Source organism: Leuresthes tenuis, unplaced genomic scaffold, assembly GCF_036924035.1.
Source record: "Leuresthes tenuis unplaced genomic scaffold, fLeuTen1.0.hap1 SCAF_12, whole genome shotgun sequence".
NCBI lineage: Eukaryota > Metazoa > Chordata > Actinopteri > Atheriniformes > Atherinopsidae > Leuresthes > Leuresthes tenuis.
The window spans coordinates 30,537,289-30,552,221 of record NW_027325366.1 but is presented as its reverse complement, the minus strand read 5'-3'; the positions used below and the strand labels follow the sequence as shown (position 1 = coordinate 30,552,221).

The window sequence follows — 14,933 nt, the reverse complement described above, 5'->3', positions numbered from 1 at the left end:
TGGTCCAAAACCAAGCAGCACCTCCATGGCCTGAGATCTAATCTACTGCTGTAAGCTCACCTTCGTGCATATCACACGATAGAACACAGCAAATGTTTTCATGCGTGTTTTTAGGCACATGTGAACACTTTTAGTCCTGGCTTGTGAAGAAAGATGCAAAAGTTAGCTTAAAACCATAGCTTTCATTGTCATGAAGACAGTTCCCTGACTGGATCACCATGCTTTCTAATGCCGTGCACCTTTGTGTATCCAGACAAGATTACGATCAGGTAGGATTTCAGTCATCTGTGAAAAGCGCCAACTTTCACTGATTCTGCTCCTGGTGATATTATCTGTACCGTGGGAATTCTTTAGTAAGCTAACCTCGCACAGTTGTACAAACTTATTGTACAGAGTAACATGAGCAGAGAGACATAAATGCTGCAGAAAAGGTCCTGATTTGCTGCTAACTCCATTTTACAATTCTGGGTCTCCTTTGTTGTATTTGAAATGTTTTCAGGTGGTGAAAGCTCTGGACTGCAGGCAGGTCAGTCCAGCACCTTCTGTGATGAAGCCATGCCGTTGGAATAGATGCAGGATGTGGTTAAATATTGTCTTGCTGAAATAAGCAAGACCTTCCCTGAAAGATATGCTGTGTTGATGGGAGGATATGTTGCTCTAACACCTGTATATGGAGCCTTTTCAGATGTGCAAGTTGCCAGTTTCACACTCACTAATGCACCCCCATACCATCAGAGACGCAGACCTTTGAACGAAGCACTATAACTATAACTCTTTAGTCTGGAGTATGCTGAAGTATTCCATGAATTCCATGAAAGATAATTCAAATTTTGATTAATTTGACCACAGAACAGCTTTCCACTTTGCCTCAATCTGTTTTAAATGAGCTTTGGCTTCAGATTATAGTTCACACATGACTTCTTCTCTGCATGATGGAGCTTTGACCTGCATTTGTGGATGTTACGGTGAGCTGTGTGTTCCTGAGCCCATGCAGGGATTTCCAGGACAGACTAATGTCTGTTTTGAATGCAGTGCTGCTTGAGGGCCTGAACTTTATGGACATCCAATATCAATGTTCAACTGTAAACAGAGATGTCTTCAGATTTCTGAGGATGTTATGAGCTGAATATGATGGAATATTAGACAGAACTGGAAATATAGACAGTTTTAACAGATTGAACATCTGCACATGTTCTTCCGTGAGACTCTGCCTCTGTAAGGTACTCTTTTTATACCCAAACATCTTACTGACCTGTTTTAACCTAATTAGTTGCAACATGTTCCTCCAGCTGTTTCTTTTTTCAAGTTCCAGGTGACTTGTTGTATATAATTCTGTTGGATGTTATCACATACACACTATACAGAAAGTACAGTAGGAACTTGTTTTGTTGTCACCAAAATGTGTTGACAGTCGTCCATTCATCCATCTCCTATACCTGCTTCATTGTCCTGGCCCATCCCAGCTGTGTACCCTGCCTGCAGGGATAGAGGCTGGAAACACTTGGACAGGTCACCAGTCCATCACAGGACCAACATACAGTGAGTTTACAATCATCTCTTTACAAATATTTTGGAATTTGAACGAAATGCGGAGAGAATTGAAGCTTCTGTTATGATCTTGTCATCACTGAGAAAAGATTTAGGTGTTGCTGTGCCAGCCAACTTACAGAAGACCTGGATATGTTGAAGTTACTACACTTCAAGCTCATCTTGATAAGACTGATGGGAGCAACCAGCGCTGCTGACTTCTTGAACGGGCGCTGAAATGTCAAGAATCTGAGACTCTGAAACGCCCTCCCTGAACCCTCACCTCCTCCGTCAGCATTTGTTCCAACTGTCCTGTGATTAAAGATGATGCTAAGTGAAGGAAGCCGAGATGCCAAAATATTTCAGCTGCAAAAGCTTTTCAACGGGAAACAAACAGAACTGATTTGTTAGTAAGTTGATCGATTCGATCAAAGGTTTCTCGCCTCCATTTTGCAGCCTTATTCTTACTCCCTGAGCTTAAGGGTTCAGTAGGTGTTTCTGTGAGTTTCCAACAGATACACAACTTGGCTAAACTAAGCAACCAGATAGGAGCCTTACATTGGAAAAGTACTGCAGTGACTGATATGTTTCAACTGGCAAGAAGTTATTTAACTCAAACTGATGCAGGGAGTAGCTCTCGTTCCTTAAACACCAAAGACACACCCTGTGGCTGTGGAAAAGATGCAACTCTGTTTCAAATCATTTGTCTGCGCCGAGCAAGCAAATCAAGATTTAAAGAAGAGATTGATGAGGATAGTTTCAACCAAAACTGGGCTGAGAACTGACAAACCAAGAGGTATGATGTTAGTCGAAAGATATTGATTGAAGATCAATTAAAACTCACAGGAATGTTTATCAGTAAAAGTCCACATGCAGAATTTGAAGAGAACTCAAGGTATTGGGACTAAACAGTGACTAAACTACCCTGAAAAGCAAACAAAAAATTTGCTGTGGAGCATAAAGCTTGGTCTTGTGTCCATATTTACTTTGTTTAAGGATGATGGGTGCATCAGGGTAAGAACAGCATTAAATTAATTGCTTCACCCATCATGCCTTGCACCGACTGTACAAGCCTGTGGGGGCAGCGTTATAATCTGGGCTTCTTTCTTTCTTTTAGGTTCAGCAACATTTTCTGCCCAGAGAAATTAGATCAGCTGACTGCCTAAATCTACTGAATGTCCAGGTTTTTCCATCAAAACATTTTTCTTCTTCCCTGGTGGCACGTGCACACTCTAAGATGACAATGCCAGGATCCATCAGGCTCAAATTTTCAGTCCAGAATTTAAACACACTGAGAATCTCTGGGAGAAAAAGACTTTACACGGTGGTCTGACTCTTCCATCATAAACACAAGATCTGAGTGAAAAATTCATGCAACTTTGGTTGGAACTTAATGTCATTACATGCTTAATTCCAACAACAGTTCAAACAAAGAGTTTGTATGTCCTGCTCATGCATGCTTGGGTTCTTTCTGGGTACTCCGCCTTCCTCCCAGAGTCCAAAAACAGGCATATTAAGATAATTGGTGATTTTAAATTGAGCTGAAGCAGTGAGTGTGAGCGTGCATGGATTGTGTTGGCCCTGTGATGGACTGGCAGACTGTCCAGAATGCTCCCCACCTCTCGCCCAATGTCAGCTGCGATAGGCTCCAGCCTCTCTGTGACCCTGAATTGGATAAAGAGAAAATGGAAAATGGATTGATGGAGTCAGGCGCCGTGATTCTAAAAGCAGTTTCTACAAGTTCAGATCTGAATCATGGAATGTGAAATAAAAGATGGTCAGTGAAGCGAGTTGATTAAATCAATCTATTGATGCAGTTCTGAAAGGTAACTTTGGAATTAACCAAGAATGGGCTGCTTTTAAGCATCATGCCTTTCTTTAGCATTCCTTTCTGTGGTGGGAATGCAGCCAGTGCAACATACAGGTATATGCTGTCCTTTAGGGAGCCCCCTGTTAGTTATGACCCTCAGTGATCCTCTGCTCGGTCCAAAACTGCCTTCTCCCATCAAACAGAAGTTTGAGGACCTGAACACATCACACCAGTTTTAAAGTCTTTACTCTGGCTTCCAGTCAGTCACAGAATAGATTTTAAAGGTCCAAACTACATCTGTGATATGTTCAGAGAATATAAACCCAGCAGAGCTCTTAGATCCAAGGACTCAGGTCAGCTGGTCCAGTCCAGAGTCCAGACTAAACCTGGAGAAGCAGCATTTAGCTGCTATGCTGCAAACAAGTGGAACAAACTGCTAGAGGAGATTAAACTGTCACCAAATGTAGACATTTTTAAATCCAGGTTAAAAACATTTCTTTTCTCATGTGTCTATGCATGAAATCTGCACGATATCTTTTAAGTTATCTAAACTGTTGCTTGTTTTTAATCATTTTAATGATTTAATTTCTTTCTCTTTATATTCTTTTATGTATTTTTGATGCTTCTTCTGCTCCCTGCTGCAATGCTTTTATTTTAAAGCACTTTGAATTGTTTTGTACATGAAATATGCCACAAATAAACTTGACTTGACAATATAAATAAAGTTTACTTACTTTTAAGATATTTTCTAAAGGCAAACCAAAGGTCTTGTTTTCATTTATTTGGTGTAATTATTGCCCATCTCTCCATCCTGAATCCCTCCCTGCCGATGTTTTCCAAAGGAAACTATTTCCTCATCCTCCGAAGTGAAACGCTGGAACAAACTCAAATCTGATCGGCAAAGTAGTTTCACAAGAGAAGCATTTATTAAAAATCAACGATTTTCTTCTTGTGACCATTACACATTAGATGTACACAATATACAAATGGTGCGTTTTGTAGCAAATATACTTTCTATTAAGACAGCAGCAGCAGAATTGGCATGTACAAAAATACACATTAGATTTTTTCACACGACATACCAAGAAACAAGGTGATATAATTATATATATTTATATATATATCTGTATTATAAATATGCTGAACTATACAAGTTGAACACATTTCACGGTAGTGGAGATAATTACAATACAAAAAGTACTTTTTGAGACAACACTTAAGATGACAATGGCCTTATTCCAGTGAGTAATCTGGTGAAAAAGTTATGGAAATAACACTGATGAAAACTCGTGAAACTGGTCCTACGTTGTGCCAATGATACATCAGTTACTGCTCTACTTATTACATTAATACACAGTGAAATAAGGTCATTAACTGAGTCACCTACAATAAACACTGCAGTCTCAGCAAAAAGGTCATATTATTGAGGACAAAACATACAAGATTGGAGAGACTGTTACACCAAGCTGTGTTTTTATGAGACTGATGGGCTTTTTCAACCTCAGTGGCACAGGCTTCCTCACATTTTCCTTAAGGAGACATGATCAACATTAAACTACTTTTTGACTTTCTTTCACACGATGCACACGTAAACACAGCCTCCACATCCTTCTCCGTTCACAGAGATGCAGACGAGAGCTCCCAAAAACAACACTGTGAGCAGTGCGTATGGAAACTCAGCTTCAGTGAATAAATACCAGCCCCACAGAGACACAGGCAGACTTCAGACAGCCAAAACTACACGTTCACATAATTAATGCAGAAGAAAGGTACAAATGTTGTTACTGGAAAACTGTATAAGGTGTTTAATATGAACAAGTATGTACAACGATGGCATCGCATCGCAGTTGTTGTGGGTAAAGGCAGAAATATGAGTATTAAAAGCTCAGTGTCTTACAGTTTTAAAGCTATTTACAAGCCAGCGACACATTTTGTACCAGTTTTAAGAAAAAATTTACATTTTACAAGCTTCTAAAAGGCTTCTTTGTCCTCGATTTTTTAATTTCTTGCAAATCCCCCCCAGGATTCTGTCATGTGCCGAAGAAGCAAGAATACATTCTGAGGCCATTTTCTGAGAAACCTAATTATGGATTCAGATGTTCAATTAAACCTTTTTGTTGGGAGTTCGATATATTCATACCGGGTTATGCTGTGCCAAATATTTGTTGGAACACAAGAGGTGAACCACTGAAGCAGGGGGTGCATCTGTACCTTTAAAATCTGAAGTACCACAACAGTAATCTACAACAAGAAAAGCATGTATATGGCGGGATATAATCACAATAATGACGAAAGGTGTATACATATGAACATATCTGATAAAGATCAGTCTCCCATTTACAATTCTTCTGTACAAAGTTCGTATTTACACATATGACTCTTCTGCAAAAAAAAGCTGTTCGAAGTCCTCCAGTCGGGGGTCGCTGCACCGCCTGCTCTGCCACTCCTTCTTACTCTGAACAATAGCTCGCGCCACCTCCTGACTCCTCCGCACGGAGGCGTCTGCATCCGTCTGACCCTGCGAGGAAAAGTAGTCCCTTACTGCACGGGTAGCAGAGGGCGAAAGGCAGAGGTTCATCTTGGAGTGGTTTGGCTCCACATCTGTCACTCTCAGTCTACGGTCTTGCAGCTGAGCCTTAGAGGCACGAGGCCTGTCCAGGGTGAGGCTCACTGGGTGGTCAGAGTTCGCTGAGACCTTGGCCGGTTCGGATGCTCGGCGGGGAAGAGTCTTCCGCCCTTTGTGGTTGTCCATGGCCGGAGTTAGAGAGTGAGATTTTGGCCTCTGAATGACCAGAGTGGTGGCACTTTGTCCATAGAAAACCCCCTTTGGGGGCTGCACGTAGTTACCCCCCACCAGCAGTTTGGGGTTGTTAGGGGAGGCTGGGTTTGGGGGTCTGTGGGTGCAGGTCAGGTCATGGAGCTGCCTCAGGTCTTTGACAGTCAGAGGTTTCTCAGTCCCTCTGTAGAAAGGAGAGTGGTTGCGCTGCAGCTGCAGCAGAGCCTGCTGGTAGGATGGAGGGCTGCTGGATCTCTGTTGGCAGTTTTGATTCGTCACCACGGTTTCCTGGGCAGCGACCGAGTGGCCATTACTGGTTGGATGCGAATTTCCATTTACCACAGGCAAGTCCTCTGTGTGTCCACCTTCAGGTTGCCTTAGTGACAGACAGCGGTCCCTCTTAAGCCACGTGTTAGGGTGGAGGCCGTGTGGGTGGGAGGTGGTTTGACTGGTCCGAGGGGGCTGGACGGATTGCTGCCAGTGGGGCAGGGCCTCCCTCTGAGGTGGGGAGTTTCTGGGTGAATGGGGCAGAACTGCTCCATTTGTAGCGTAGTCAGTGGAGTACTGTGAGAAGGCGGAGTCTAAAGAGCTGAGGGAGGAGCCCGTTGGCGAGGTTGCCGGTGATGACAGACTGGAACAGCTGGCGTCCAGTCGTAGCGGAGGCGGAGGCGCGTGCTTCCTCCGCCCACCGTTCTGCAGTTTGGCTCCTTTCTTCTCACGCCCATCCTTCCCCTCCTCCTTCAGCTGCAGTCTGCTCAGGCCCTGCTCCATAAACACTTCGTCCTCTTCCTCCCCCTCCATGGCAGCATCATAGCTCGCCTTCCTCACCGGTGGGTGGTGATTCTCAGCATGAACCATCACGGTGTTTAAAGACGGCGTGCTTGCCAAAGCTAAGGCAGGCTCCGAGCTCCGCCTCAGCCGTCTGGGACCCTGTGATGAGCTGTTGGCCTGCCGGTTGCGAGGCTGTCGCACTGCAGGGCTGAACCTCCTGGGTCTAGCCAGAGGGGGGAGCTGCAGTAGGTGGTCAGTGTCAGGGTCCGGATCAGGGTCGCCATCGCTTAGGGTGATGACAGAGTCCCGACTGCGGCTGTCGGGCTTGTCTTTGTCACGGAGTAGCAACTGTTCCTGGTAGGGAGACTCAGGATCATCGTTCAGCTCGTTCTCAAGGCTGTCGTAGGATGAGTCATTCATCTGGAAGGACGACACATCTGGGAACAAAGAGATGGAAGGTTTAGAAAAAGAATGTGATTGGTGAAAGTAGGAAAATTAAACAGAAAGACATGAGCCAGACAGAGCAGTAACCCTTGGGATAATCCGTGCTGGCTGTGTAGATGAATCAAACATTTTGCGATTGAGATTGTTTAGATTCTTCGAAACTTCCCCCGCAAAGCAGAAAAAACTAAGAGCAGTTTGAGAGAAACTAAGAATCTTGATCCCCCTCCAGCTGAACGAACAAAGTCACAGTTCACTGCTGGAGATGTGGAGAACAGAGGACAAAGCGTCATCCTGCTGTGTGAACCCTGACCTCTGGCAGTTATTTACAGCACGAGGAGGAAAATTAGTGCTATGTATGAATGAGGAGCTTCAGCGGTATTTTAATCAGCACCTGTGACCTTGGCTGTCACTGAAATTACTGCAGGTCGATCTGCTGACCCCAATCAACAGGACTGAAAGAGCAAAGGCGACTCAGTCAGACACAGAGAGTCTCAACCTGTGCAGCACACTGAGGCTTTATTAGTACCTTTCAGAAAAGAAATGAAGGCTATAAGAGCGGAGAGCCACGTCGTAGGTTCTCCTACAGCTAGCTGCGGTTTTATCCCTTCCATGTGAACAAATACAATGAGCTCAAAGCTTTGTAGGATTAAAATAAACAAGATAAAGATCAAGTCCACTAATCAGATAGAAGGATTAAAGTGTTTCTAAACCATTCATGTCAACTAGCTTATGTAAACATGCTGAATAACAAATTCTGACTGAATGATGACAGATAATCATGATGTGATGGATGCCATTTTAGTGCCAACTCCATCTTTACAGCAGTTCTCTGATCTTCTTCCATGTGTTTTGTTCTCTTGAGTCGCAGCTCTTACCGGATCCATGGTCGCTGCTGCTGCTCTTCTGGCTGAAGGCTCTGAACAGTGAGGCGACGTCTCCCAGGACGTTGCTGCAGTTCTCAATGAGGAAACGAACCAGCTCACACACCTGCGCAGAGGAAAAACATCTGGATAAATCAGGATGTCAGCCACATATTGACTTTTTTCTGTTTAATTCCTCTGCAGCTGCTGATCATTTCTTTTTATTGTTTTACGTTCAGATGAGGCCTGTTACTGTTTATACAAAGTTCCAGTTGTTGAAACAGTTCCTCAAGGGAAGCAGCCAAAGTTCAGCAGAAATTTAGCCAACGTGTAGTTTCCAAGTTTTATGTGTCAGCACATCCTGACGAATAAACTCACAAACCGCCAGGTTAATCACATAAAACCTATAAGCTGAATGTCCACCGTGCTCGGAGGGATTGGGCCGTGATCTTTCTGTTGATGCAGGAGGTTCTCAGACAGCAGCAAACCAAAAAATCCCTGTAAAGAGGAACATTTTTGGCTGCCTACCCCGGATAAAGGTTCCAAACATGCAGGATACAGTAGCTCAAATATCACAGAATCAACATTGTGTTGAGTTTGGAACATGTGATCATCATCTACATGTGGCCCACTTTTACAGTGACGGTTTAATCATTGACTTTGTGTCACTTAAACTGACCTACGACCCAAAGTTTGCTAAACGTCAGTTATTTGATGTGTGGGATGTCATCAGAACAAGAATATGGGAAGTTTGTGTCTTTTTTTGGACGATTTCATCCAAAACTCTGAGCATAAACTGCTCCAGACTCAGAGCAGGTAATGAGTTCAGCTTAAGTCTAGCCAGGTAAAAATAGAGCTGCCTTTGTGACGCTCTCAGTTTGCTGTAGTACAACCATTCATATCCTGATATGGTAGCTATAACAACAGTAGAGCGTTATAAGGTATTAGATTTAAGGGTAAATATCTGGAAGCCTTTTCTATGAAAAATACTCCTATTTTGTCAACATTAATGCAAGTATTTTATTCATTTTTTGGGTTAATTGTCATCGAATGTCTTCATCCTTCAGCTCAAGTTTAAAATCAAGTCTTGTGAACAATGACTAAAATTGATTGTGCACTGATACAACTTTCTTGTGCTGGAGAAACTGACTGCTATAATCTTTTAAACTATGACCCAAATACATTTGTAACAACGGTTAAAAACTGCATTTTTTTGGTGTCCCATATTATCTTGAGAAATATGTGAGCTGTACTGACGTCAGCCCTCCAAGTCCTACAGGAGTATTTGCATTCCAGGGCGACTGTGAAGCAGTCAACTCCTACTTCTCCTGCAACTCCTTTTAATCTCTGTCCTGGATAATGTCCTGGTGATTTTATATGACATCATCTATTGGCTTGGATTACCACTCGTTTAAATGCTCGCCCGAAAGTCCATCGCTGGAAAAGACAAGAAAAATCCAGTGTGGGAACTTTGGCTGCAGCGTCCTACGTTTGCTGAGTATAAACATTTTCTGATTCTTCTAAGAATCAGCATCAGCTCAGTTGGAATATGTATGCAAACAAATCACACAACTTGTCTGAAGGCACCGGCTTTCAAACTAAACAGACAAAATTTACTAAACACGGATTACGTCCTCGAACACAAATAGTCGGCAAACACCAGAGCCACTCAGAAATGTTGGAGACTCCCCAACTGCGGAAAGTTTCCACTAAAATCTGCCAGTTTTGTTTATATACGCGTTGTTTTTCCCGCCGTCGCTGAGCCTCTGTGACAGACACAGCAGTGAAAAACAGACACTGCGCTTGTTTGGCAGCCAGATGTTGTCTGATTCTGTCTGTGTGGCGCTCACTCAGTCCTTCGGTGCGAAACAACTTCTTAAAAAAGAGTTTCCAGTAAATTTGTGTATGTTAAGGTAAACGTTTTTGGATAGGAAAGACCTTTTTAGACCAAAAGAACTACAATTCAGTGTCCATTTGACCACATTTATCTGGGGTAATGAGCTGTTTTTTTTTTAGTTTCACAACTTAATGAGCCTCACAACAGTTTATCCCTCACACCTGTAACTAAAGAACAAACACAACACTTTTCTCCAGGCTCCGTCTATTCTGTCTGCACATAACATCTTCCCAGACACCAAATTTGCTAATAATTGCTGCATGAAAGCCCACAGGCCACATATTAATTTAATTATGAGTAATTCACGGCTCTGCTTTCCATAACCTGCAGGCAGAATTAGTTCATACACACAGCGAGCTGATATGAACGTAGAAACGATCCCTCCTCAAATCCTCCAACATGGCCGACACCAGCAGTCTGCAGCTACATCATATGCACACCTGACCACATCTTCTTTACTTACACACACAGGCAACTACTCAATCATCTCTACAAGACTAAGTGTGTTGTGGATTAAAGGGTAGATAACTCTAGAGACTGTTGCTCGTCCGTGACATCTGTCTGCACAGCGACATTCCATCGTCTCATTCCTGAGCAACAGCGCGCTGTTTGTTTCAACTGGCATGCGTTAAGTGCATATCTATCAGTGAGTAATGGAAAACAGTCAGTAATTAATGGTGGAAATAATCAAATCAATGTGTAATAAGTGAACTGAGATGATATGATCTCTGAAAGGCGAGTCAGAGATGAAAGTTTCCTTTAAAAACTCATTAAAAAAGATAATAAAATTGTGTATTTTGTGTTATTATTATTGCCTGAACCCTCAGAAAGACTCTGAAGTGGTTTTCCTGCATCTACATCACATAATTCAGTATCAAAAGTATGCAAATGAACATCTAAGCAGTCCTTATATCTGAGAATGAAATGAGTCTGTGGACTAATGAAGTTCGAGGAAAAAATGGGTGCAGAAAAGAAAGAAAAGCACAGTTTAGGTTCATTGTGCTGTGGACTCGAGTCCCAGCTGGAGTCAGAGGAACATTTCACTGGGAGATAGAAGCGAGGCTTAGACTGGATAACATGAAAAGATGCTGCCTTCTACATCAGGATAATGGCCTCAAAAACCCAGGATGGAAGTCGAGAGACTGAAAGAAAATGTCTTAACTGCAGCAAAAAGTGTTCCAGGTCCATCTCTGACCTGCCAATCTCCCTTTCATTTCACTTTGCTGCCCTCCTTCAGCTGCTTATCCAGCATTCCTCTGTGTCACTCAGAGAGGGCTGCTACGTGATATGAGGCACTGTTGGAAAGAGCCTGTGGGCATCCAGGAGACTTTCACCGACCCATCCATCAACAGCCAATTCACAACTGTTTCTTTTTCTTAACCTGAGTAGGATGTTTCCTTAACCTTTTCAAAACATTCAAAAAACAGGAAATAGAACAACCAAATAGTATTTATCATCCCCAAAAACCTTTGCCTGCTACTTGAATACACACTGAAACCGAGTATACAATACTGTGGCAGGACAGGAAGCCCATAAACCATCAGTACGTGCACGTATGTGCTTTAGGAGGCACAATAAGCTAAGGAACACCTCTCTGTAGAGATTTAAGCAAACATTTGAAGAATCAGTGTGATTCTAAAAGCACAAAAAGCTGAAGTAAGGTGCTGTAAAGGCTCGGTTCACATTTCAGGAACCAGCCTTGAGAGCATAACTACACAAACTAAAGCTGCATTTATCTCAGAGGCTCCTACACAGCTATGTTCATACAGAAATATTTAAATTATACGGTGCACGAAAAGAGAGAAAAACATTCAAACACAACCTTCTAAAACTCAGAATTCCCGTGTCTCCAGAGAAGGTTGGAAAGCAGCCTTTACACAGCCAGGGGCTCTGAGCGCAAGGTGGAAGTGTCCAAATCTCACTTTATTTGGTAAAGAAAAAGACCGCCTGTCCTCAGAAAAGACACGCAAACACGCCGTATCCAAACAGGAACATTTTAATCAGAGGACTATTTGTGAAACAGATCTTTTGGTATTTGTGGGTGTTGAGGAATTCTGTGCTGACGTGTGTGTGGACAGAAAGAAAAAGGTGTTTAGCGACACATTAGTCCACGCAGAAACACACTTCTAGTGTCGGGATTCAAAAGGAAATTCTTTGAATGTTTTCTCAATGAACCTCAACGGCTTCAACGTGCGCACTTTTGGAAGGATAAGCAAAAAAAGCAGCTACCCACAAAGCCAGAGTGCAACACAAAAAATAACCTTCCAGACAGAGCGCAAATGAAAAAGTGTGGGCTGCATTTCCAGGGACTCTCTGATGGGTCTAATGGGAGTGAGGCTGCAGTATCTGATCGAAATGATGCCAGTTCAGGTTAGGCTGGCTGACCAAGACTCGAGGGAATCCACGAGTCCACAAGAAAACAGCCAAGACAGTCTGAACAGACAGTGGAGTAAAACTGCTTGCATGGTCACACACCGGCAGATGGAAGATGGACGGCCTCCTTGATTTTGGTTCTGCTGGAAGTCTTTTATTGTTTAAAATGAGTCCGTGCTCCGGACTGGGGATTGAATCTGAGTGAAGATACTATGTGATCCGCTGGTTTACTTAGCTGTGGCGCTTTGATAATACACTGAGTTTGATTTAAATGGATTACAATGAATTTCAACTGATTTAACGTATCCTGAGATGACTTTTTGTCATGGATTGGTATGATATGAACTATATAAATAAACAGAACTGAGGCAAAGTGAATTAAAATTTGGGAGACTGATATCATATATAATTCTCTTAGTTGTAAACCAGAAACAGAGAATCAAGAAACTTTCCTGTCAAGTCTTTCTGAAACTCAAGAATGTTACGATTTATGAGGGATTTTAAGTGATGAGATGCAAATGTCACCCTGTGCGTGTGGGTTAAAGTGAGTGTTACACAAGTGTGTTAGTGGGTCAGCTCCTGCTCAGAGGTCAGGCCTCACATCCACAGGAAAACGAGATTAAGTGTGCATGTGAACATAAACTGAAGTATGTTTATAAAGTGTTGTCAGTCAAACACAGTCCATCTGTCTGGTCATGTGGATTTCATGCAACACAGTAGCACACACACACACACACACACACACACACACACACACACACAGACTCGTGCTGAAGTACTTTGCTTATTCCACTGAAATGTTAAATTCCTCAGAGTTTGCACACTGTCTGAGAAAGTATCTGCACACACAAACACACACTCCATCACGCAAACTTAGTCCCACCAGCAGACACTTACAATAATTAAACACACCGAACACACACAGACCTATAGGACAAGCATATATCCCAGCATCTCAAATTATTCTGCCAAATATTTCTTTTTAAGTAGCTTCTTCTGCCGAAAACACACAGTAGCATGTGTTCCTTCTCACCTTTTTTGTGGCCTCTCCCTCCATCTCAGGGGTGCTCGGGGCTGGAGGCCAAAGCATGCTGGGAGCAATACAGACAGACAGGTTGAAGGTGTTCATCTGGTTGTCGTGGGCGTTGCCTTGGATACAGTGCAGCACGGCGACGACGTGTCGCAGCAGAAGCAGATTCTCGGTGGGCAGGAGGTTCAGCAACCTGCAACAGAGACACATAATGACAGTCAGGGGGGGAAAGAGGATGGCAGTGAGCATTAAACTCGCCATAAAAGACTGAGCCTTGGTCCTGCAGTGTGTGTGTGTTGGTGTAGGACTCCACAAATCGTTTCTATTATTGCTTTAATGTTGCTTCTTTTTTCTTCAGGAACGGGAGTTTAGTTTGCTGCCTCAAGGACAAAACCGATGTTTGCTTCGTGACTTTCACGTGTAACAAGCGTCCGTATCACTTGATGTGTTTGTGGGTTTGCTGGTCACATGGTTAAGCTTTAAAACTGTAAGCCAAGGGGAAGGGTTTATTGTCTTAAATCTAATGTGAATTAATTTGAGATTTAAAGCTCCTACCTCTGCACAGCTGGTATCCTCTCCTCCCCTGCTTCCCCCTCCATCACATCCATCCACTGGTCAAACAGGTCCACAGATAATATGCTGCCTGGGATATTTCGCAGGAAGTCCTGTGTGCAAAAATGTGATTAACCGATTGAGGTCAAGCTTAAACATGTTCAGCATTGAGGGTAACATTTAACAGTTAACGACTCAACAAATAACACATCCAAGCGATATACATTTCTCACTTAACTTGTATCCTTTTTCTAAAGAGTACACCTGAAAAACTTCCTCAGATTTATTCAGTAAAAATAAAAAACACTGTAAAAAACACTGTAAAAATGAAGGTTTTTAATCACTGGATCAAAGTGCAGTTGCATAAAACTCTTTTCAATTCTGCTTAGATCCTAAAACTGTTGCGTTTCAACAGAAATGAATCCATTTGAGCTGCTGTAGCACAAGCTGACCTCCTTCTGTTGGGAACTTCAGTAAAATGTCCTGAGTTGTGCTTTCATGGGAACGTTTGGACAAGTTTTTAGCTTTCTTTGTTTAACCTCGTACTCTCATTATGTGGCTCTGAGTCACGCTGTTAGTCTATGAATAGCTCATTTTGGTCTAACTTGCCTTCATTGGTCTTTCATAGATATTTGAGCAAAGATTTAATCATTGCAACAGAAATTATATCTTGAGGAATTGATAGAAAGAAGTTGGGTATCACACTGCAATAAGAGTACGAAGAGAAGCAGAAATAAGAGCAAAGATGGATAAATACATGGAATTTACAATTATTCTTCATTGCATATGTTAAAAAACAGCATCATATTGCATAAAACTATCCTATTAAAAGCCATTCATCCAAACATATTTTTGTTCGGGGAAATAAAAATCAACGTTCTATTGCAGAATTC

The 14,933-nt window shown here is 42.6% G+C and overlaps 1 protein-coding gene across 1 annotated transcript in view; it reads right to left on the bottom strand.

Moving 5' to 3' along the window:
• Positions 1-4,241: 4,241 nt before the first annotated feature.
• arhgap20 (Rho GTPase activating protein 20) overlaps positions 4,242-14,933 on the bottom strand; it is a 28,266-nt gene continuing 17,574 nt past the window's right edge. Inside the window, exons 12-15 of the mRNA XM_072397463.1 lie at positions 14,044-14,153; positions 13,492-13,681; positions 8,204-8,315; positions 4,242-7,321 (exon numbers count right to left, since the gene is read on the bottom strand). Of these exons, the coding sequence (XP_072253564.1) occupies positions 5,703-7,321; positions 8,204-8,315; positions 13,492-13,681; positions 14,044-14,153 (2,031 nt within the window). The 3' untranslated portion in view covers positions 4,242-5,702. The remainder of the gene's footprint in view (positions 7,322-8,203; positions 8,316-13,491; positions 13,682-14,043; positions 14,154-14,933) is intronic.